General features: G+C 41.3%; 1 protein-coding gene across 1 annotated transcript in view; it reads right to left on the bottom strand.

Annotated features, from left to right (window-relative positions):
* Positions 1–903: 903 nt before the first annotated feature.
* The window catches only part of zcchc7 (zinc finger, CCHC domain containing 7), a 46,497-nt gene continuing 21,218 nt past the window's right edge, over positions 904–26,182 (bottom strand). Inside the window, exons 4-10 of the mRNA XM_044028861.1 lie at positions 22,981–23,030; positions 21,562–21,699; positions 21,298–21,468; positions 17,914–17,949; positions 4,442–4,537; positions 3,928–4,045; positions 904–3,198 (exon numbers count right to left, since the gene is read on the bottom strand). Coding sequence (XP_043884796.1) covers positions 2,645–3,198; positions 3,928–4,045; positions 4,442–4,537; positions 17,914–17,949; positions 21,298–21,468; positions 21,562–21,699; positions 22,981–23,030 — 1,163 coding nt within the window. The 3' untranslated portion in view covers positions 904–2,644. The remainder of the gene's footprint in view (positions 3,199–3,927; positions 4,046–4,441; positions 4,538–17,913; positions 17,950–21,297; positions 21,469–21,561; positions 21,700–22,980; positions 23,031–26,182) is intronic.

Below are 26,182 nucleotides of genomic sequence, written 5' to 3'. Positions count from 1 at the left end.
CGAATGGTTAGAGCCAAAGGAAAGGGCGGGCCCTCTGGTAAGGAGGCGTGGCGACCTAAAGCGTCACGAGTTTCACAGCTGAAGCCTTCAGGCGATGGCCGCAAATGTTGTAATTACAGTGAAATGAGGCGTTTAGGGGACTATTGTTGAGTTTACAGACTGCTGAATTGACACGGACCGAAAAATGCGGTGCAGTTTTTGTCTTCTAATGATTTTTTTGTCTTCTTTATTTTAAGGTAAACTAAGATCGAAGGGTTAAAGGCCATATGGCTTTGAACATAGCGACAGAATATACTAAATCAAACTATATTTGAACACATGGAAAGTACATACATTAGTCACTAATGTATGTACTTTCCATGTGTTCAAATCTTGCTCTACCAGATTTAGAGCAACTGATACACGAATGATTAGTGTATCAGTTGCTCTAAATCTGGTACAATATCAAGCATGATAGAAAGTAGATTTATTCAAGTCCAATTCTACTTTGAGAGTTAGCGGTTTTAGTTGATTACCATTTTGTGCTACATTACATTTCTACAGTACGTCATTAAAACATCAAATTGATTGCCATCTTGGCAGTATGAATAAATATGTAATAAATACTACTGTTTATTTGTGATGAGACTCAGAATTCAGAGATTCATAGCATTAACTTTAAAGCTGCTTATAACCATATTGATTATGATGGCATTGGCACCATTATTTAAAATTATATTTATCAGAACCTATCAGCACCCCTTTATCCCTGGCTGCAAAGCAAATTCTGTATCATTTATACTAATTATACTATATACAATGCTATAGGAACTATGGTTAAAGGCTGCATATTCATAACCAACAGTTCTGAAATTAAGCACTTAACTAATATAACATCACTTCAAGAATCACAGAACTAAGTCAGACAGGGCAGATTAAAGTTTTATTTTTGCACACAGGAAACCAGAAACTATGTTGTTAAACTCTTTTGGTTAGCTTTCTAAGACAACAGTAAGTTCTCCTTTACCTTGTTAACCAGTTTCAGAACTGTCACCTGATGTTAGGTGGTGACGTTCCTTATCAGCTTTAAACTGTTTTTTATTATGAAGTGTTATCAGGTAACCACAGCAAATAAGACTAACCGACTTTAAATTGTTGGTAGGTAAATGTTACACAAGATGGATATCCAAATCATACAAGAACAGGTGAAAATCTCAATCACTCATGGTCTACCACTTTATCCTCCACATGAGGGCTGCTGGAGCCAATCCCAGTGACCGGCGAAGAGCAGGGTTACTCCCTGGACTGGTCACCAGTCCATCGCAGGGCCAACATAAAGAGACGAACCACCATTCATTCTTACATTCACACCTACGGTCATGTTTGGATGTCCAACTGACCTCGACATGTTTTTGAACTGTGGAAGGAAACCCAACGAAAACCCACGCACACACAGGGAAAACATGCAAACTCCAGAAAATGCACACCGACAAAATTGTAGAAATGAGTGTTGGTTTCATTACATTTAATTAAAATGATCCTTTCTTTCCAAAAACAATTCCGGTGTAAGTGATAGGGAACAAAATCTGTCATCATAATTTTGTGGAAAGAATGTGTTATAAAGACTAAAACCAAGACTTTAGCAGTGTTCCTCTCGTCCTTTTCCTGGGCAGTGTTTGTCTGGTCATCCACATTGTAACAGAAAAGAAAAGTTTGTATTAATCAATACTTTAATTTAATTTGTCTAACACATTAAACATGAAGCTTCTCATTAGTTTCAGATAAACATTTTACACTGACAGTACTTTGGTAAGAGATCTTTTAAAGGTTCAGTGTATAGGACTAATAGTGCTTTCACACCGTATAGTCCACTTTGTTGGCCCATGTCTGATGGAAGTTTGATACATCGTTTAATTCTGAAGCTGGTTTGGTTCATGTTCACAAAGGCAAATCTCAAATCCACCATAAATTGTAAACAAACATCAGAAATATAGCTCAGTTACTGGTCAGACAAGTAGGTGATCTCTTGCAAATGCAGTTTCTACATCATGTAGCATTAGCAGGTTATGAGGAGCATCCAGAAGGTCAGCAGGTGGCTGGTGGGTGGGCATCGTGGAGCAGCTACAGCTTTGGTGTTTTTATACATGTTCTCCATTAGAGGGAGAAGTCCATCCTCTGGATCAGAGAGGCCCCAACTTCTCTGCCTCCACAGGTAAGTTAGCGCATTTAGCCGAGCAAGAATCATCACCCCGGTACGCCATGGACATGTTGACTTGCCGCAGTTTCTTCGTCAGGAGGGTCCTGAGCCACAGGTGTTGTCCACACCCTCACTGTTTGGTCATACCAACTCAAACTAACTATACTAAGGGTGTAAACGTACAGGAGTCCTCCCGTTTGTTACAATCTACAGCCTCACCATTAGATTCACTAATCAGCCACGGATTCTTACACACTGGATGTTTAATGGCAAGTTGGCAAAGTTCCAGTATTCATATGGACAGTGGGCCATTGTTTTAAGACAGATTTCAACTGTGAACCTGTCCTTTGACACAAAGATCAGGAGCACTTCTGCAGTGAGACCAGAGTCATGTGTCTAAATATTATGAACAAATTGATCAGAAAGAGCACAGCCCTAACAGCCACTCACACCTCACAAAAACAGATGTTATCTGCGTTTCCTCTGTTTGATGATAAATAGGTTTTCATCTGTTGGATACATTGATGCAGCAGATTTTTTGTTAGAAACTCTCCGGGCTTGATTCTTCTTCCTTTTCTCTCCAAAGAGATGGTCTGGTCTTCTGTCTCTTTGTCCACCTTTTGGTTCTTCCTTTTTTTTCATCTTATTCTTGTTGCTCTTTTTGCCCACTATGCCCCGTCCTTTGCCTCCCCCTCTGGGAAAGTCATCCGCTTCATCCAAAAATAATTTAGTTGATGGGTCTCTTGAGGTGGGCACTGGTCTCTTGGGTTTCCATGCTTTCACATTGCTAGTACTTTGTTGTTGTTTGCACTTGCTGAACTTATTTTTTTTTGGTATTGTCAGTAAGTCACCATCATCATCATTATTAAAATAGATATGGCTGCGACTGGGTTTGTGGTTCTGAGAGATTTGGTGGTGTGTGTGGTTGTTTTTATGATGGTTGAGCTTCTGTTTCTTCTTTGGTGGTTCTGGGTTGACGGGGTTCTCACAGGTGTTAGAGAAGCAGCCATTTCTCTTCATTTCTGGGGAAAACAGACGCACAAAGGACTTAGTGACCGATTTTCTCAACATGCGGGGATCATGAACTCTGTCAGAATGTCATTTTGGCAAACAGCGATGTCAAACAAACAATACTACTGAGATTGCTCAGCATTCACTTTCTTCTGGAAAGGGACATTTGCACAGCCATTTTGACATTCCCTCATGTGACCCGTCAAAGTGGCTGCTATGCAAAGGGCCCATTGCTACTGCTCTCACGTCTGTGTAAGCGATGCTATCCATCTTCATGAAACTCTCAGCAAGAAAGCAAAAAAGCTTTAGGTCACTGCATTACAGCAATACTGATATTTTATCTTCCTGTGATAGCAGGAGCGGTACTGTGACAGTAGCTGCTTTCTGAAATCCACAGATTCTCTGGACATTCTCCTGCCAGCTCCCGAGTCAAATCTCTGGATAATCTCGGAGTGAGCTCATGTGAGAACACAGCAGGAGAAATTCTGTATAATCCGAGTGAGTGATTGGTCAAGTGTCATGTCCTGCGTGCATAAAGCTAATTGCCTTCCCCCTCACCTGAATCCAATGAAGATTGAATGTGTCTCACTCAGACAATGTTCTGCTATGTTCATCATCACATTCCAGAGAATGTCAGGACTTAATTTCCTGGACATTACTCAGCGAAGTCTACCAAGTTTTGTGCCGGAGCAGCATCACAGTGGTGGGCAGTAGTTTGTGTCTTCAAGTTTCTATCTTACCCTTAACCTTCATCTTTAACCTGTGTTGTCTGCGGTTGATGTCCTCTACTGTGTCGTAGTGGCTGATGAAAGGGATGGTGGCATACACACCATTGAACATCCTCTGCCGTGTACATGCCTGAGATGAACACAAATATATGCTCAAATTAAAAAGACAAAAATGTTAATCAGTGACATAGTATCCCGTGATAAGAATGTGTACAGAAACATTGAGGACTGTAAGAATTCACCATTCCTTTCACAAATTCTGTTGAGTATGAATTGTCATTGTAAACAAAGGTATGACTTTGACCAAAAACCAGTCTAATGAGTAACCCTGAAGATGATGGTATGAAATACATTTTTTCGCGACAAACAAAAAGCAACTTTGATAAAAGGTGTTAAGAACAGAAATTAGTCTACATTTACAGTGCAACTGTGGTGTATGAGTTTCTGCTCACTTCTGCATAACAGATGTTGGACAGTATCTGTTACGTGACAAGCAGGGGCATAAAAACTGGAGTGTGATACTCACATGGCCAAAGTGTCCTTTTCTGGAGCAGTTGTAGCAAAAGGCAGGCGATCGTCCATTGTCCTCTCCCTGCTGCATCACAGGAGGGCCTGTTTTGCTCTTAATACAAAAAAAGAATATTTAAAAGCGGGTTTCACAAGAAAAATTTTATTAAAAATCTTTATCCCCATTTAACATGAAGGACACAATATAACAGGTTTAATCTTCCATTAGTCTCCCATTCTCCGTCTTACTTCCGTCATTCCCATGTACCCTATTGATATGGGCTGCTAAGTATTGTACAGTGAATATGGGTGCTGATATAAACCAGATTACCAGGGATATAGTTAGAGGGCTGTAATTACCCTGTATGATAAGTAACAGTCTATGTGTGTGTGTGTGTGTGTGTGTGTGTGTGTGTGTGTGTGAGTGTGTTGGACACAGCGTCCCGTCCCCCTTTGGGCCAGTGTTCTGAAGCCTTCCATGCTCCAGTGCCCACAGCAAATATACACTGATAAAGAGAAAGACAGCGAGAGAGAGAGAGCGAGAGAGAGCACATTTACTGTCACAAACACACAGGCTTCATGCTATTCTCTAAAACCCACACTTAGACAGACACACACACACACACACACACATGCCGTAACAGTCATTTAAGGTACCCCCCTCCTCCGCCTCTCTGCCCTGATTCCAAGATAACAAATGATTTGTGCCCCATGTCATTTCTCAAACATAGCTTAGCTAACCCCCTCGCCTCCCCTTTTCTTCTCCTCTCCCTTCTTCCTCCTCTCCTCCATTCCCACATCTATCCCTCACACTTGCCCCCTCCCCTCCTCTCTTCCTCTCTCTTTTCCGCTTGAGCAGTTTTGCGGCAGAAAGGATGAATGCTATTAGAGCGTCGCGTCATTATCGGGTCAGACCGGCCGGGCCCATCTCCATCACAAAGGCCAGGAGATCACAGACCTCTAGCAAGCACGCACATACACACATACAAACATTTCAAACACAAACACACACACACACACACACACACGAGCCCCAAGGAGATCACAGTCCCTGTCTCAAGTCCCCACCTACCCCGACCTCCACCCTTCCTGCACCTCTTCCCATTCATCGCTAATGTAAATTGGATGTAGGTCTCCCACTGTCTCTTCCTCCCTGACCTTGGGCTTGTGTTATCTCCACATACTCTGATCCAGCACAGACAGAATGAATGAATGAATGAAAGCATGAGAGAGAGAAAAAGAAGAAATGAAATCCCCACCCACTCTCCCATCAGCCTGTGATAGTCGTCTAGAAACCTGGAGCAAACGTGCGTCTGTATGCATGTGTGTGTGAGAGGAGTTGTCTGCCTCATACAATATTAATTAACTGGAGGACCCTTCATCCCTCTGTCATTTGTGCTCTCTGTTTTCATCCAGCGTTTCCGTATCAGGGGCATCTAAATAGCTAACCGGGTGAGGGCCTGAAGGATCAAATCAGTTTGGTGTCTCTCTTTCTTTCTTTCATGCTCAGGGCTTTGGGGAGGAGTCCAAGAGTGTGTGGCTGTGCAGTGAGAGTCAACATAACACAGACATATTTTACAATATTTTTAAAAAAAAGTTGGTGGTGTAATTCGCTGGTTTAGCATTGATTCAACTCCAGATATCCAAAAATATCCAAAACATTACCACCAAAATCAGTTTTGGGTTAAATCTGAGAAGAACAAAAGGCCGCTGCAAATCCACAAGATTATGAATTCCCCGCGACGTTTACTTCACACCAGAGAACATTCTCTCTCTTCCTGCCCCCTTTGAGCAGTTAACTAAAGAGATCTGCTCATCTGATGCATCTGTGGAAGACATTATTCCCTTAATTGCAGCACTAACGTGTCTTCTACACAAAGAGGTTGAGACAGACCAGGGAGTGAAAACAAAGCAAACTGCACACGCTTAAGAGTCTGTCAACATGTTTTAAATAATCCAGGAGAGCCCGCGAGCCACAGCGCAGGAGCGGTGCGCAGATGAGGGGCATGCACCGTCGTTATCTGATATGTTCGATGAGATCCTCCTAAATATTTTCATAGTTTCTTAATTGATTTGTTCTTTGAAGCCTGAATATTAATCTATACAATTGCAATGCCTTAACTTTTGTGAGGTAAGTACACACAGTCCCAGCCATAACATCAAAATTAGATAAAAAAAACAAAGGTACAGAATTGGCATAATAATTTCTCTCATTTTCGGCCTGGTGTTTCCTGATTTCCAACAATTTTCATTTTGGCACATCCCTACTATAAAAAAAATGTATGCAGTAGTAAAATAACACTTTTCATACAATAAAAAAAAAAACCCTTCTAAAGACATTAGTGTCAAGTATGACCTACCCATACACATTTGAACAAGCATGACCCGGGTTCTCTTAAGCCTGGAGCTGAACCCTAATTAATGTCATTGGTAAAACCTATGTTTGTCACGCAATTTCATGTTGACAAATACCTGCTGTGAAAAAGGTCTGTTACACCAGGTTTACGAGTATTATATACACAATGGTCACAGAATTTGACAGACAATAGAAATATTCAACTGTTTTGAAAGTTCCTCATTCAAATGAACTGAAACACAAGTTCACACACGCCAATATTCCACGACTTACTGGTTCCACATGCTTCATTGTAGAAGCTTCACTTAAACTTCAAAAGGTTCACAAATAGTGAGACTTTCATCTCTCAACTCAGCTCTTTCATGGCCTTTACAACTTTCCCACAGTTACGATTTAAAAATTCAAGGAAATTTCAGCTTATTGCAGAATTTTACATTGGTGTGTATTGCGTGTTAAGGTTCAGAGCTAGAGTGGAGAGAGAGTTTTCAACTTGCCCTACACTTCACAAATTTCTTCTTCATACATGATTTTCCACCAGAACGTAGACATATTTGTCTAGTTTCACACAATGTGACTACCAAAGCACAGTGACTTACAGAATATGAACAGTGACTGAGCGAGTGAGTGGAGAACCATCCAGCTTCTCCATAAGGCACAATATAAACTGACCTCTCCCACTCCTGGGGGGAAAAAACCCAATTCCTCAGCTACTTTCTTAAGTCTACCTTCACAAAACATACATCAGGGTCTTTTACCACGCCTTTTGATACTCACAGTGAAGGCATTTCAGCAAGCGAGTTGCCATCACTGCTGAGCTAACAAATATACTTGAGTAATTCATGCGTAAGACTGTGAGGTAGCAAGAGTGTTGCTAAAAGACCGTGAGGTGTATTTTCAGCCTATTGATAATAGTTAAATGCAAAAGTCAGTCATCATTTCAACTTCTCATACACACCTGGGTATGGTGGAAGCCAGGTTGATATTGTTATTGTCAAGTTTATGTATTTTTCCTGTACTTGTTTTTGTTACCTTTTAGTGTATGCACTTATGCTGCATATTTTGTTTTACTCCATCAACCTGCCTAGGAACTGCATATATAATTTAGCCAATGGCTATAATCTGGCATATTTACACTTTGGTGTTAATTAATGTGCAATGTCCTTACTCAAATAAATAAATACATAAGTAAATAAATAAACAAACAAACAGACAAACAAATAAATACATTAATAAATGGCCTTATGTCTGGTTTTGCTTATGCATAGATCTCAGTGGAATCATCTGATCTGGTGAAATTCTTGACGTAAAAACTTCAACAAAATCCTTAATTGGAGGGACCAGAAGCAGTAAAATGATGCAGTAAATTGCTCAAAAACAGACATGAAAGTCTGAAAGCATAATTCAATGCAACAGTGACTAGTTTTCCCACCTCCTGTCATCGTCATCACCTCATTGCCACTCAGATTTATCATGTGACTTTGTGTGGAGACTCCTGACCCTCAGGCTGGAAACCACTGACCTATACTGTCATCAGACAGCACCTGGCAGTTTGCCTCAGCTGTAATTACAGTTCCAGTTTCTGTTTTATTCTCTGCTGCTGTGTTTATGACACCTCTGTACGGCTGCTTCCATTATTAACAGTGGTATAACTATAAACCTTAACAGCTTAATCCTATGTCACCTTTGTTACAGGCTTGTTTTTATTAGGTGTACTTGTATGCTCTTTGTGACAGAAATCACAATACCTCATCAAAAACAATTAGTGCATCTACACAGTCGACACAGGAGAGGGATCAGGAGTCTGATTCACTACCTGCTGTTTTGACATGACGAGCGTCTGAAGCTGTTCACATACACTTTTACTGTTGGACAAAAAAAAGGACTCAAGCCTGGAAGAGGACTGGTGATTTAGTGAGTGTTTGAGACGGTCCTAAGGGTTTCACCGTGCGGACACAGACAATCAGCCATCCGTAGCCTCTCTCACACACACACACACACACACACACACACACACACACACACACACACACACACACACACACACACACACACACACACACACACACACACACACACACACACACACACACACACACACACACACACACACACACACACACACACACACACACACACACACACACACACACACACACACACTGTTTTCCCACACTTGTCCCAGCACATACACCGTGTCTCTCTAAGCTCTGCTCCTTGCCTTAGCTGTTGGTGGCAAAGCTGTGATAATCCTTTGGCCAGCACAAAGCTGAGACTGTTACAAACCACAATCTGAAGGAACACACACACACACACAGTTATCGAACACAATCCGAGAAGCAAACAGGCTTGTGTGTGTGTGTGTCAGCCAGAGACAAGAGGGGGGGTGTGACCTTAGCAGTAATGGGTGGTGGGATGGCGGGGGCCGAGGCCAGTGGCACTGTTTTGCATATGTTATTGCGGTGATGGAGAGAGGTTTGCATATGTTACTGGACCCACTAGGGACCAACTATGCATGCTTTATCATAGGAAACAGCCCCGCAACACAACACAACACTTCTGGGCTCATACCAAAACTAACAGACTTGTGGTGCATGTGTGTGTGTGTGTAACATGCCAGTGTGTACATTTTAGGTTAACAGGGAGGGCTAATTAGACAGTTGTGAATTAGAGAGATTAAATGGCTATAAGGTGAATACACATTCAAACACAAAAGGAAACATGTGCAACACATAAAACCATTAAAACTGGTAATTAATTTTTTCTTTTCCCTTTAAGTGTAAACTATGTTCTCTAACTTATAAACAGTACATTATAAAACAAATCCATAATTTTAGTAGACAGTGTAAAGTGGAGGTGTGCATGAGTGTCGTTAAGGAGGCTACATGGAGGGAGGAGGGGGAGAAAACCCCTAAATAACCAGATGTGATTCCTTCCCCCCTTTGTGTCTGCCAGTTCACAAAGAATCAGAGCAAAGCCCTGACCCAACACGCCCTGCAAAGACTTGACTCTCAGAGTCTGATTCCCAAAGGCTCTTCCTATCTCCTCCCGTCAGTCAGTCAATCAGAGTGATTTTCTCTACGGCGAGGGAAAATTCTCCTGGAATGTTACAATAATGTGAGGCAGCAGTGAAAGGACAGTGGAAAGCTGCCACCTCTTAGAGAAACCCCCCTCCCCTCATGGGGCAGAGTCTGGGTGTAATCTGGTCACACCATGGAAGGCAAAATAGAGGATACAAGTTAATCTATTCAAATCTGGGTCAAAGTTATAATATAATTTAAAATATAATAATTACTTAGCAGTCACAGTTGAGTTTAGATGCCCCTTTCATCAGTGTGGTCGGAGTGATGTTGTGTTTTAAAGGGAAGCAATTCCTCACTTAATTACCAGCATTAGACAGAGCCAAGACATGTGGACATAAGAGACCTGGTTACAGATGTACTATAGTCATATGGACTGAGCCGCGTACGCTCTGGTCAGAAGGGTAAACCCTTATTTCACATCTCAGCCAACACACCACAAACACGTAATCACACACTTCCACACACTCACACAACAAAATCGACACCATCCAGCTAAGCGGAAATGTACAAAGACCTGCAAAGGCTGCAAGACCTCTGATAACACACCACCTGTGTGTGTGTGTGTGTATGTGTGTGGGTGTGTGTGTGACTATGTGGGTGTACATTCATTACACTACATTCACACATATTTATGTGCACATTCCTATGCTTCTACATAGGAGCAGTTAATGTGAAACATCTGAGTGCAATGTCCCCATCCTCCTGAGCGATGACATGCAACTACAAAATAAAATTTATTTTACCTACTTTGTTTAAATACAATTTCAACTTTATTATTACAATAATTGTTGTATTTTTGCTGAAACTACCTTTTTAGTTAACTATTCTTATTTGTGATTAATTTGCAGACTATTTCCTTGATAGTTTGGTCGAGTAAATGTCGAAAATGGAATTGTAAAGAAAAAATATCCATCACAATTAAAACAAACATTTGTCAATATTTGCTTTATCTAACCAACTGTCCAAAAATACCCCTAAAGTATTCAGTTTAAAAAATGGGAATAAGGCCGACACCACAAACATTTAATCAATTATGCAAGTAGCTAAAGCTGCTACTAAAGCGGCATTTTTTAGAGACACAAACACACATTTACTCATCTAAAGAGTAAGATTTTTGGGCAGTGAAATGTCATCATTATGCTGTTTTATCACACAGTCTTTAAATTGGGAATCTGCAGTTGGTTGTCATTTGATTGGAATTATTTTGCAATAAACTGTGTTGTCCATTATAAAAAGAATTACAATTTCAGGCATTATTTATAATTAGACCCTCCCTTCTTCATGTTGTTGTTACAAGCCACATTTCCAAAGAATTAACTGAATCAATTGTTAGTTGAATGCAAGACTATGAAAGAACTATCCAACATAAATGGTAAATAAATGTAGTTATCTATTCTTTCTTTGCTCCGATGACCTTCAGAATGTAATAAAACTAGACAAAGGCATACAAAAACCATTTCCTTTTACAAATGCACTTTCCCCTGTCTACTGTGCCTTCAGTGTCTCAGTCTGTTTGAGACTCTTTTGATGCGGCAGAGGTGAGAAGAGACTCTGTACTGTACAATGATGACACAGCAAAAAACAGCTCGCTGAATGGATGTGAATTTAAAGGATTTTTACAGGTTTCATTTGAGCACATTCTTGTAAAGGGAATGACAAAAGGAGGTCGGCCAGACAGAGGGAAGGACATGAAAAGACGTGGAATAAAGGTCAAAACTTTAACTTGTTATTTAAAGTTCAGCAGGAACTATTATGACTGATGTGTGGAGACAGTGAGTGAGCTGCCATCTGTCTATGAGTGTATATCTGTATTTTTGCTGTAATAATGTTGTTAGTGTGGTGATTATTCATTTTACTGTCATCATGTATAGATAGCACATTTATTTCAAAGCTATACAGCCAATTAAATCTGTAACCGGGCTAACATCAGGTAAACTTAATTATGATGTTTTGTTGTCATTGGTGAAAGCTACAATATTTTTGAGACTGTTCATAAAACAATGATAACATCCCACAAATGTGCAGTAAACACTATGTATACCTATCACACTTTGACCCAGAACTCTGTGGAATTATAATGCAGTTCTCCATTTGACCACAGTAGGGTGCTACAAGTCCACACAACATGCTAAAGTGGCTCCACCACAACTTCACCCAAGGCCAACGTGAGTCTGGTTTCAGTATGAAAGATAGCTCTGCATTAGTTTGAAGAGGAAAAACTATTATTTTCTACATCCATTTGCTTTTATCTCAGTGTCCTGGCTGGAGCACTGCAGGAACACTTATCTTCAACTTAAAGCACTGGTCATTGTAATTTAGCGGTTTTATACAGTTGGTGCTGTCCTGAACTTCACCAAGAGCCATATGAACGTAACGTACCAGACACATTCAGAAATGTTTGAATTCTTTTGTTTCCTTTTAATTCTACAGGAGCAAAAAAAAGCTCTATATTCACAACAAAGAGAACATTTCTAAATATACCTTGTAGAAAATATGATACAAATAGTTATTTTCACGTATAAAACATCTACAAAAGATCACATCTCTGATAATATGATTTGTTATTGCTTCATTTGTCTATTTGGAAGTCCTGGACAAATATAAACCAGAAAAAAAGAGAGGGATGTTGAATTGCACAAACTAAATAATTAAATATTTGAATATTATGCTTAATAAGCTTTAACTTGACTCAACTCAAGAGGCCACATTTGTCTAAAGAAATGTAAATGCGTTTCCTTTTCTGAGAAGAAGGGGATTTTACAAAACGTCCTAACCTTGGGCTAACAAAGGCATATGTGAATAGAGAAAAAAAAAAACCTTTTTGAGGAGAGACAGTTAGACACAACGGTATAAAGGGTAGAAGACACTAAATGGAAAGGCACAAGAAAGACGGAGAGGTGAGGAAAAAACTGAGTTTAAGTTGAGGACTTAATGACTTCATTTTGGTGTTGAACTAAAAGGTCACAGACTTTTTTTTTAAGAGTAGAGACACTGACAAACATGCAGCTCTCCCTGAGGATAACATCAACGTTCACACACACAGTGAGATACCACAGTGGGGGAGAAAATCCGGTCGATACCCACACACACACACACACACGCTGAGGTACAGATCAATAAACCCATGTACAGGTGTCACCACTACTATCTAAAGAAAGGCCAATCAATGCTCAAACACCAGTGTAGTACCTGTACCAATGAGCTGCTCAGTGCTCAGATCCACTCTCCTCGCTCTCTCCTGTTTGATACACTCTCCGCCCCCTGCTCGTTTCCCTCCCTCTCCCCCTCCATCATTCATAGTCACTCACCTTCTCTCTCTCTCCAGCTTCCAATATCTTCCGCTCTCCTGTCTCCTCTTCAGAGAGACATGAGTCATGCTGAATCTAATCTTCACATGGCTCCCTCTTATAAAACATCACACACTGATAATTATGGCACATAAGTGGTTTGAGTCAGCGACGACACATTCAGATTCTTAAAATTAAGAATGAAAATGATTTGAGGGCAGCCTCGAAAGGAAGAAGGTCACTGGTTCACATCCTGGTTTAGGCCTTTTTGAGGGTGTGTGTGTGTGTGTGTGAGGGTGGGGGGGAAGGGTTACACCCTCATGTGGAGGATAAAGCAGTAGACAATGAATGAATGAATGAATGAATGATTTGAAGGCAGTCTTCACTTCTTGGAGCAGCCAGAGGGTGGTGCTCTGGTTTTAACCCAGCAGAGCAGAGTCCTGACAACACTAACGAAGGGGAGGAAAAAGTCATAGTGACATATGTGCAGATTGTATGAATGCACATATTTACATCATTGATGCAGACAAGGAGGTCATGAAACCTGCTCTATGCTCCTCATTTCATTTATCTCCCGTTTCACTATCCTCCTACTTCTTAAATCAGCTGTTAATTTTGGTGATGTGACTTTTTTTTTGCCTATTTGTCCCTCGTCAAACACAAAAAAAAACTTGGTTGAGTGGCAGAAAATTCATTTGACTTTTTTTTTCTTAATCATTCAATTATTCAGCATTTGCAATGTTTCTATTTTTCTATAATCATATAGTGAATCATTCCAAAATCCATCCACTGTCAACCGCTTATCCAAGAGGCTCGTATGGGAAGCAGCTCTAGCAGGAGGCCCCAGAGTCCAACTCTGACTGTGTGATACCCAGGCCGTCCCAGGAGTTCCCACCTAGTTCTTGGTCTGTCCCAAGGTCTCCTCCCAGTTGTACATACCAGGAATGCCAGGAGCACAAGTGGCATCCTTACCAGGTTCCCAAACCACCTCAACTGGCTCCTTTCCACGCAAAGGAGCAGCGGCTCTACTCAGAGTCCCTGCCAGATGACTAAGCTTCTCACCCTATCTCTAAGGGAGACCTCAGCCACCCTTCTGAGAAAATCAATTGCGGCTGCTGGTTCTTTCGGTCATGACATCATTCTAACATGGCCAAGTAAATCAAATATGGCATTCATGAATCATTTTTTACATATTCAGACATCTAACGTGTAAAACAACCAACTTACTGCTCAAAAAAAATTACTGATACTTTACCAACTCCTCATGTTGCAGGAAATATATCAATATCCCCTGCTGTTCCTGCTGTTCCTGAGCTCTGGTGTTCAATAATGGCTAGAACATTATGTCGTCACAATGAAATTGACCTTTTGAATATAAAATGTCAACACTTCCTCGTTTGACTCTATGTATTGTAAGTATTTGTGTGAAATTCTGTCATCATTAATGTGCGAGGCACATTCACAGTTACCTTGACCTTTGACAGCCAAAATCAAATCCATTCATCCTCAAGTCCACGTGAAGTTCTGTTTCCAAGTGTGAAGAAATTAATTTACAGCATTCCTGAGATGTCATGACGGATGGATGCCTATTCATTCATTCATTTATTCATTGTCTATCAATATATCCTCAACATGAGACGTATTCCACCTGAAAATCTTCATTCCCAGTTCCCAGGATGGAAGGACGGAATACTTGGCTATATCAAGTATGAAGTTTCACACTAAAGTGTTGTGTATTTAGTTTTTTACAATAGTGTTGTATTTCTGATAAATATAGACAACATGCCATCACTCTCCTGCAGCATCAATTGCCTTTAGGGAACATTTACAGCCGTAAAAAATAACACCAGAGAACAACAGAGTTCACAATGATTATCACTATTTCACGGCAAAAAGGCTAAATATTCTGTCTGCTCTCATTGTTTTCGGACAAGGTGACGACTGGCACACACTGATAACTAAGAACCACACACCTGTTTTCAACTGACCTGTTCTTTTATTGAAAACCAAAAGTCTTTCTGGGAAATGAGGGAAATCCAAACAGACGATGACGCTAGCTCAAGGACATGTGCTAAAAGATAAATAGCACATCTAAATAAAATGCTGCTAGAATCTTCCACTACACTGATGATACAATTATACAGATGATTTGTCCAATGATATTTTGTATATGGCAGGAAAACGGTTAAGATGAGGTAGGCAATGGAAAATAAGCCACCCCCCGGCCCACACTGTAAAATCTGTAGGCAAAATTACATTAAACAAGTGTATGTGTGAGTGTGTGCATGCATGGGTGCGTGTGTGTGTGGGAGTGTGGGGGAGTGAACGAGAAAGAGAGACAGATAAAGAGTTGTTGAACTAATCTGTTCTTCAGAGGGGAAAAAAGCTAACCTTTATGTGTAAATATTACTATAGTGCAAACATGTTTTTTGAACTCACATGACTCGGACAAGATGAAAATGTTGTGGATCGCTTTTTACTCCATTTACTGCTCTATATACTGTATACTTGTAAAAGTGTGTTTGTGTGTGTGCCCACGTGTGTCAGTATCTTACTTTCTCAGTAAATACCCCAGGGCTTTGTGGTCTATACTGTGTGGTTTGGAGGAGTTTGTTAGTTGAGGGCCAGGTGCAGGCGGACAACACATACACTCTCAGAAGATAAACGGACCCCGAACACACACACACATACACACATAGGATAAATGGACCCAGTAGCAGGGAGGTCTGACAGAATGCCTTTTCACACCTGGCTGAGCCCAGCGGAAGGTGACACAGTCGCATCTCCCAATGCGGGAGGACGAGGACGCAGACACACACACACACACACACACACACACACACACACACACACACTAAACATTGGGGAGTTCAGGGTCATAAACAGCATCATGAATAAAATGAGACTCTCAAACAGAAGGAGCCCTGTGTTTGCAGGTGTGTGTGTGTGTGTGTGTGTGTGTGTTCCTAACCCCCATGCCAGTTTGGATATGTAACGACCTTCTGTTCCCAGTGCTTAAATGGCTTAAATACTTCAATTAGACCTGGGTCACAATCCTCCACCCGTTAAAGCACACCGTCACACACAAACACACACAAGAAAAAACGTAAAATTCCATCATCCCACAAGGCGACCAAAGAATCTTTAGGTTGTTCTCTAATCAGGGACTTCTCCCGTTGTTTGTGGTGCTAAGTGAAACATATAGCATTCCCCTAAACATATGAGCAACAATTAAAGTCAGCCCTGCATCCTCTTTGCTGGCGTCTCCTCGGGAACTTCTGTCCCTCCTCCCTCTGTCTCTCTCGCCGTGCTACCCCAGCGCTAACGATGCTGCCTTTTCATTAGACAGCCCCAGCTAATTAATCTCCATAGAGGAGAGTGACAGACCTCCCCCAACATACACATACACACAAAGTGCACACCAAGATATATGCAAACACACACTCTTCTTCCCTCTCTCTCACTCCCTCGTCCCGTGTGGCGTTGGCAGCCCATTTCATGCTTTATCACGTCTTTTAATTGACAAACAAGCTGCTCTTTTCTCTTAGACTGAGGTCTATATCACCCCCTCGCTCAGATGCACACACACACATAGACACACGCGCACACACAGACACACACAGAGTTAAGAGCCAAGAAAACTAGTTATTGAATTAACACACACACAGGAAAATGCCTCCCAGCTGACATGGACTGTCACACAGTTTTCTACTCTTTGACACATTGTTCTGTACACACACACACACACACAAGAACAGGGAGCGAGAGAGAGCACCACAGATGTCATGTGAGTGAGCACTTAGGTTGAAAATAATAGTAAAGCAACAGAGTGAAGGTTCCCACTTCCTTAATCTTTTTAGATATTTTTTTCTCCGCCAGAGGTCGAGGTCAATACCTGTCACAACTTCCTTATTGATCTTTGGTCAACAATATGTGACACCTTTGGCTTATCTATGCTTTTAGAAGCATCTATCGGCTGAACTACAAATAATTCTCTGCAAAAGCCACGTCTCACTGCTCAAACCATTGTAAACAATGTAACATCATTACCGGCAATAAAATTATTCTTAAATTCTATTCTTCAATTCAGCAGATTAATATATAATTAAAACATGGACATACGACTGTATGTGTTTGTGTGCGTTTCGGGGGGGCATTTGACCATGCCTTTTCATTGGGACTGAACTACAGCTACTATATTTGGTGTGTCCAAACCAATTCTACATAAATAAAACTTTTTTCTTCTTTTTTTAAACACAGCAATATAGTTGGTCACATTATGTAAGACTTCTGAGCATCATTTGCCATGTAAGTGCAAAGGGACTTTTTATGTTAATCATGACACGATAATGTGGTCTTTACCAATGTGAAAAAATATCCAAAATATTTAGAAAATTTCTACTGATCTGATTGTTTCTGGAAAAAAAATTAAATGGCTCATGTACTTCAGTCTGGCTCCACATTTAATATTTCCACGTTACTGATTTATTAAAGCACCAAGTTCATCCATGGATACTTTCACATGATCACTGGTTTCATTAATTAACATTCAATCTATGTTGTTTTAACATTTAATTACTAATCTTTTATTCTCAGATCATGGCAACTGAACATTATATTGTTGAAGAAACTGTACAACCTTAGAGACTTCTGCCCTTACATATAAGACAAATGTAAGAACAGTGCATATAAGCAGAAATTGAGCATCGTTTTAAATTTCTTTCATTTCTTAGTCACATGACACAAAATGAAGGTGAAAGATACTCACTGTGATGTGGTACTGTCTCCAGATCTCTGGACATACCTGAGAAAAGAAAAAACACATCTGATATGTGATGGAAATAAAAATAAAATGGGTGTACCCACTTTTACAGAACACGTTCAAATAATTTAGGATATTTAAGGGAGTGGGTACAATCGATCTACAGAAGAACTTGAAGTGGGTTTTTGTGCATCTTTATAATGAGATATATATAAAAATGGGTGTACCCACTTTTACAGAACACGTTAAAATAATTTAGGATATTTAAGGGAGTGGGTACAAAAATCGATCTACAGAAGAACTTGAAGTGGGTTTTTGTGCATCTTTATAATGAGATATATATAATATGACAGTAATGAATAACAAATATTAGGCAATACTCATTTACTTTTATAAGAGGAGGATTGGGGTGTGAAGTGAGATAATTAGACATGTGTATTAAAAACACAGGTGTGAATAAAAACAGAGGCCCAAACACTGCAGAGTGTCATGTCTGTCAGCCTTTCATTTTTCATTTGAAAATGGCATTTTCTTCAAGTCTCTTCCTCCGTCTCTTACTAAACCTTTATCACAGTGGTTTCTAACTAAGAGGGCTGTTTCCCCTTCGTGTGCGTCCCTGCAGTCAGTCACTCAAACAGTCGGTAAGTAAGGCAGTCAGTCATTTTGTCGCAGTGTGGCTAAAGCATTATCTCCGGGGCTTCGCCATGCTGTTCCTTAAGCGTTCCGACATCCTTTCCCAACCGCCACCACTTCCCACTGGGAAATTGAAAATGCCGCAGTCGCCGCAGGCAACAAGATTTATCTACTTACACACCTACTGAGTGAGAGACAGAATGAGAGAGGGAAAGTAGAGGGACATTTAAGCCTGTACTTCGAATAAGGCTATGTGTTTACCTCTATCCTTCATACCCTAAACAAGGTCCTATATAAATTTGCCTGATGTGCAAATTCACGGACTATTTTGGACAAAAGTGCTTGTTCAAACCTCGGCCTTTAAAAGTAGCCTGTAAAGAACGGTATGCAATTTTTCTGGTTTAATTTGCACTGTTCAGATTTGAATAGAGAGATGGACAAATATAAATTTCGACAGCTGTATCCTCCTCCGCCTCTCATCTAGCTTTCTTTTCTTCAACAATCCCCACCAACCCACCCCACCCATACCCACTCCCCCATTTTCTCTCTCCCTCTAGTCCGCCGGGGTAGAGTGTTGTTGTCGAGGGCGACAGGCGAGGCGAGCGACACACTCGCGCTCCGTCAACCGTCTGTCTTTAATGAGAGACACAGAAAGGCCCAGGGGACAGAGACCTGACTCTCTTTCTCTTTCTCAAGTACACACACTAACACATACAGTGTAATTTGTGAGCGTAAGAGGGAAAAAGAAGTTATGCGTTCCAAGAAAAGGGTAATTACAATACCACACAACTTTGCACCTTTGTTTGCTGCCACTGAAAACAATATGCAAAAGAGGAGTGACAACAAAAACGAGGTACTAGACGAAAAGCCAAAAAAGAATAAATGAGTAAAAAAGAGGGCAAGAGAAAGAAAGAAAAGGGGGCTGTGTCCTGGTCTCCCCTCTCCCTCTGGTGTTCACCTGGTTACTCATCCATTACACAGAGCACAGTACATGACTGTCAGGGGCGAGAGAGGGAGAGGAACAGAAAGGGAGGGAGAGAGAGAGCAAGAAGGGAGAGACAGTGAGATGGGGAGACACAGACTCTTACATACACACAGGGTTTTCCATTCTATGGCATTAGTGTAAATGGGCAAGGTAATGAACGTTGCGGTGAGATAATTGTCATTGATGGTCATTAGATTCACCCTTCAGCATCAATGTGTGCACACACACACACACAGACTTACACACAAGTCCACAGCTGGAATATGCAGCATGGCAGGGACATAACTAAGCTGTAATTGCTGAAGTGTATCAATTAATGTGAACAGCAGCGTGTGCTGACCCTGGTCACTCATTACTAGTGTGAGAGAGAAAGTGGGGGGGAGAGAGGAGGGGTGAGACAGGGAGAAAGCAGGAAGAAAGAGGGAAGCAGTGGAAAGGAAATACATAAATGTAAATTGTATGTGCTTAGTGTTTTATTACATTTCCATTAGATATAAATTGTTGTGACTACAGGCTGAAGCTCTCACAAGCATAGAAGCCATTAACTATATTTGCAGCAGCATGAAGTACTGTAGTCTAGGGCTGAACAATTAATCGGAATTTTATTTTAAATCGCAGGAGGCGCAATATTTGTTAAAGACAAAATGTGTGTCTAAATATCATTTTAGATTCATTATTGTCTTAATTGATACACCTTATTCTACAGACTGAAGAGAACATCTTTGTTTCTCAAAGATCTGCACAAATATCACACAGTAATAATTTTAAATAAGTACCATTCGCTTTGATATCGTGAATCATATCGCAATCACAATTCCTGTCAAAATAATAGCGATTAGATATTTATTCAAAATCAACTGTAGACTGAATTCAGAATTTTCTTATCCCTTCAGTATTTGAGCTAAGGACATCTTTCCAATTTAGGGACATAATTTGCATAATGTTATGTGTCCAACTTAATGGAACTCTTTTGGAAAAGTCTCAGTCTGATTGTCCAGTGTACAAACTGAAGGCCTTTGCACAACAGTCCATCCAGTCAATGTGAGCTGCCACATCAGTGATGGAATTTTACTGAGTGATATTGTAGCTCTTTTCATTTCAAGTTAAAGTTCTGCTTTCGACACATACACATACACTTGACCAATCATCAAGTGTGTTGTTGAATGTGTGACTATTCAAATATTAAAAAAAGCAAAGCTGTACACCTGTTAACTTAAAACAAACAAACAGGACCTTCCTCATTTTCAAAAATTTTCCGACAGACATGAAAGTCTGTTTTGAAGCAGAGAAGTTGCAAAAGGATAAGGGTTTTTCTTTTTATTCAGTAAAAGCACCAGCTCATAATTAGCTGACGCTGATTCCACCTGTTTCTTCCCATGAGGGTTAGGTTACAACTATTTTCTGCAATTTTGTACAATTAATTTGAGGCCTGATGTTTGATGTGGAAGAAAGTGACTGATTTACACACATGGCCTTGATCTCAAACTCATTCAGCACCTGCAGAAAAGCCTGGCCTTACGGCCCCAACATGAAACCATGACTTCAATAATGATGTAGTTAGTGAATGTGATAGTAAGAAAAATATTTTATAGCAGCATATTAATGATGACTTCCAAATATGATGCACAAATATCAAAAACTTGCATATAGTTTGGGGGTCCAAAAAGTTTGTTTCATGCAGTTGCTGTGATAAATGTGAGCTTGGCTTTCTTTGTTAGTGAGCAAAGCCTCCCCTGATATGAATGACAACAAGGTGCTGTAAATTTACTCACATCAAAGAAGTGCCCCTTCATGCCACAGCGATGACACTGTTTGTGCCAGTATGCCCTCTCACTGCAGGAGCTGTATAGGTGACCAGGCAGGCCACAGTTGTTGCAGTGCCTGTTGGGACAGTCCCTGGTCTGGTGTCCCGGGGTGCCACACAGGAAGCAGGGCGACAACTTCTGCACACATTTACAGAGACAAGTTGGTATTTTAGTGCTCCTATCCTCAACATTGTGTATATGATACTTAGCACTCAGTTCAGTGGAACTGACCTTGGGTTCTGGGCAGTTCTTTGAGAGATGGCCGGTCTTGTTGCAGTTTCTACAATTGACGTTCTTGCTTGTATAGTATCTGTTGGAAACCCGCTGCAGCACTGTCCTGGCACCTTTGTCTTTGTTACAGATCTGAGCCTGAAACAAAACAAACAGACAAACAAAAACAGGCTTCTACAGTGAGATAAGAATAACAATGCAATAATGTGTCCTTGTCACCACAGAACCCTACACTACATCTTACCCTATCCCGCATGTCCTCCTTCACAACATCCAAGAACCTTCTCTGTGGTCTTCCTCTTTTTCTCCTGCCTGGCGGATCCATCTTCATCATCCTTTGTCCAATATAATCACTATCACTCCTCTGCACATGACTAAACATCTCAACCTTGCCTCTCTTACTTTATCTCCAAACCATTCACCCACAGCTGTCCCTCGAATACACTCATTTCTAATCTTGTCCATCTGGTGACTCCCAAAAAAAATCTCAGCATCTTCAGGTCTCACTACCATCTTGTAGACCTTCCCTTTCACTTTTGCTGCTATCCTTCCGTCATACACCACCCCCGACACCCGTCTCCACCCACTCCACCCTCTCGATGGTTGACCCTGCTGCCTCTACTCCTTATATCTTCACCTTACCTTTACTCCTTGCACCATCCATCATTCCTCTTCTGTCCACCACTGCAAACACAATGGGGCTCAGAGGTGATCCCTGATGTAATCCCACCTCCACCTTAAACCCATCCATCACCTCCAGCTGCACACCTCACCACTGTCTCATTGTCTTCATTCATGTCCTGCGCCATCCTCACAAACTTCTCTGCCACTCCCGACTTCCTTATACAGTACTACAGCTTTTCTCTTGGCACCTGATCATAAACTTTCCCTAGATCCACAAAGACACAGTGCAACTCCTTCTGGCCTTCTCTATACGAAACAAACATCGCATATGTGGTACTCTTTCTTGGCATGAACCCATACACCCAGCATGCTGATCTTCACTTCTTTCTTTAAGTGACTTTTAAGAAGTCTTGGCTGGTCAACTGCATGCCTCTATGTTCTGGAAAAGCAGTACCACTACACTTCTCCATTTTCCTTTCTCTCATTCATAAAGCTCCTCCAAGTACCCATCTTCTCAACATAGTCTGTTCACTTGTGAGAACATTTGCATCTCTGCAATAACCTCATGCTAGTAAAATATTGTTTGCAAAAATATCACACTTCTGATGCAGCCAATATTCTCATTGAAATCAGGTCCTACTACCAACAATTTGTACTGTAAAAAATCTATTTAATTATAATTGCATTATATGTTATGAAGACACTTTTTTTGGCTGCTTTTCCTTTCCATTGTTCAAAATATAAGTCAGTAACACTACAAGCAAATGTATCAAACACTATAAAGCTGCCACGTACCTCTTTGTCCTTGTCAGAGACCAACCAGCTGCCATCATCTTCTTCAGCATCTGGCGGACCAGAAAAAAATTCATTTTAAAATATTGCATGTTTAAAGAAAGTCATTAAGCTCAACAACACAAAAAATCAGGAAATATTTTACTCCAAAGATGCAACATAATGTTTCAAAACTTTTTACATCTTACAACTGCAGTACAGATAAACAGATTGAATGTACATGTATAATATCTATGCCAGAGTACAGTTCTTCTGTGTCCTCCTTGGACTGATGGGGGATTTTTCTGGGAGAGGATTGACAGGGCAAAGTTGTCTTATACTCAAAAGTTTGACAAAGTACAATACATTTATTTTTATGGCAGTCTCAATCTTTAACACAAGACAAAGACAAATCTAATACATTTTACACCATTTCCAGCTCTTTGAAAAGCTCCAAACCCTAAGGAGTAAGTTCAGTTTCCTGTAAGAGAGGGACACACACATGCACACACTGACAATGACAGAGTGGAGGCCCGACACATCTGTATGAGAGTGGCACTAACAGCACCCTGAGGGACACCAGTGTATTCTCCTCAGGCTCACAGAACTGTAACTGACATCCAGAAATCATAACGTAGACACACACACACACACACACACACACAGCATAAATTATATGCTGATAACAATGACCTGTACAAGCTTGCATGCTTTCACAAACACATTCAGACACACCCACACATCGACCCCTGCGATTAGATGGTTGACAGTCTTTAGCTTTTAGACAAACATGCAGACTTGAGCCATAATCAAATAGAACACTCTCCTTTCCACCTTTCCACCTCACACTCTCTCTCTTTCTCTGACTCTCTCCATCCAGCCCCTTATCGTTATTCTGCTCAGCCCTGCTACCTCTCTCTTTCTCTCTCCTTGTTGTCTACCTCTCTTTACCACCCTCTCCTCCAGGGTGTGCGGCTGCAGTGGGAGGTTATCACCTCTCTTTTCTGTCAAACAAATTAAAATGGCTGCTGTTTGAATGGGGCTTCTTTCTGCCATGACCTTCACCTCCAAAAACACGCACGGGGACAAACGCAAGCAAAACTGTCTCACTGTCGTATGACAAACTCCTGACTACAATTCTTTAGATGTTCCTTCGTCGATGGTCTAGCTACAGTAATAGAGTCAATTATTTCCTGAAATGTGTACACGTTGGTGATAAATGTACATGAATCTATGTGAAGCAGAGACTCTTGACACACCATGTATCTACACATTGTCCTGGTGGAGATCAGCTTAATTTAAATAGGTGGGGTACTGTCGAAACGAAAGACTGCAGTTTATCCTGATCAGGTTTTAAAATAGTGATGTTGAGATGGTTGGATGCACAGTTTCTGTTACACAACCAGCACCCTAGTCAATGGGAAGCTTGAAAAGAAGGCAGGGGCAAGAGGTGTGCATGAGCGTGTGGAAGTGAATGTGTGTGAGTTAGTGACTCAACGAAAGTCATTCCCAAAGCGTCTCCTGGGGGGACTCCCCAAATAAAGAGCAGGAAGCTTTCCCTTAATCTAAGGGCCCCCCATCTCACCAACACACACACGGATAAAGGGTGAAGCCTTTGTCACGGCCGAAGAATCAAACACATGGGGGGGTGGAGGAGGAAAAGAAGGGGTGTTGTCTGTACGCTGGGTGAAAATATGCTAATCAACCTTGAGGCCCTGTTCAAAACCAAACCATCGGAGCAGCTCACTCCATCATGGCCCAACAGATCTGAAGGTGTCCGGGGCTCAATAAGCAAATGGCAGCGGCTTCACGAAGCAGCTGATGTTGACACTAAATGTTAAACCTTAAGAAATCTAGAGGCAAAGTGTGCATCTTAGAGGTCACAGTCCAATGATCTTAAATGCTAAATGGAGAGTACATTGCATTTTTAAAGTCTTCGTATTCGCATATTGATTCATACAAATCTTGTTCTAAAAATATAACTTCTTAAATGGCATCATGCTCAAGGATACTTCAACAAGCAGACAGGGATTAAAAGCCACAGCCGCTCAGGAGGATGAAATTTAACAGATATGAAATAAAACAAGGACCTCTCTAACCGTGCCCACATTTTCTCCAGGAAATGCTCACCCTTCCAGTGCTCCAAGTTCCACCAATTTAGATTCTATGGGACAACTCGTACATTATCACATCACTTTGTCGTCGAGGGAAATTCAACACAGTAGAATAGAACACGGGGGAGACGGAGAAACAGAGGGAGAGAAGGACCCGGGGAGAAAAGGCGACAGATGCTACCTGTCAGTCTCATAGGTACCCTGATTACTAGAAGATGAGAAGGAGCGGGGAGGAGGCAGCGCGCCACTTCATCAGAGCCAGCTAAAAAGAAAAAAAAACAAAGGAATTGTGTGTGTGTGTGTGTGTGTTTCAATGCTTTGAGTCTGTCCCTTGTACCAGTGAGAACAGAACGGAAGTGTACGTGTGGCTAATGAACCATGAACACCCAGCTCTCCAGGGGTAACACATACACGCGCAAACACACACACGCGCGCGCACACACACACGCACCCACACACACATAAATGTTAGGGTTCCATAAGCAACATCCTTCTCATGGGACAAGGTCCAGACAGGGCGGTTTAAGTCTGATTACCTAAGATCGAGAATGTCAAAACACACAACCATCCTGCAGTGTGGCAGTGTCTCCTGACAACCACCCTCAAGCCTCGCCATAAACCAGTTTCCTCAAATGTGTTTGTGTGTGTGTGTGCGTGTGGGTGTGTGTGTGTGTGTGTGTGTGTGTGTGTGTGTGTGTGTGTGTGTGTGTGTGTGTGTGTGTGTGTGTGTGTGTGTGTGTCATCTACAAGCTGCTCTTCCCTCTGTCTTAGCAACAACAAAACCATGGTCTGGTCTGCTTTGCCCCTCTCCCTCTTTCCCTGTCTTGACACTTAAACAGGCATCACAAACCAGCCCGCCCATTGTACCCTGCTGTTGACCGGGCCCATTAACACACCAACCAGCACGCACACACAAACACACACAAAATGGGAGTAAAAAAGAGGCCTTGCCCCCCAAATAGTGGTTATGTTTGATACTGAAGCGACAGAGTCGGATTAGCAACACTATACATGACAATGGCGAGGGTGGGTGGGAGTGTGCAAGCTGTGTGCGTGTGTGTGTGTGTATGAACAAAAATGCTTCCTTTGTGACATCACCCTTGCTTTGGAGC

Source organism: Solea senegalensis, linkage group LG6 (genome assembly GCF_019176455.1).
Source record: "Solea senegalensis isolate Sse05_10M linkage group LG6, IFAPA_SoseM_1, whole genome shotgun sequence".
Lineage (NCBI taxonomy): Eukaryota > Metazoa > Chordata > Actinopteri > Pleuronectiformes > Soleidae > Solea > Solea senegalensis.
This window is presented reverse-complemented; position numbering and strand designations above follow the sequence as displayed.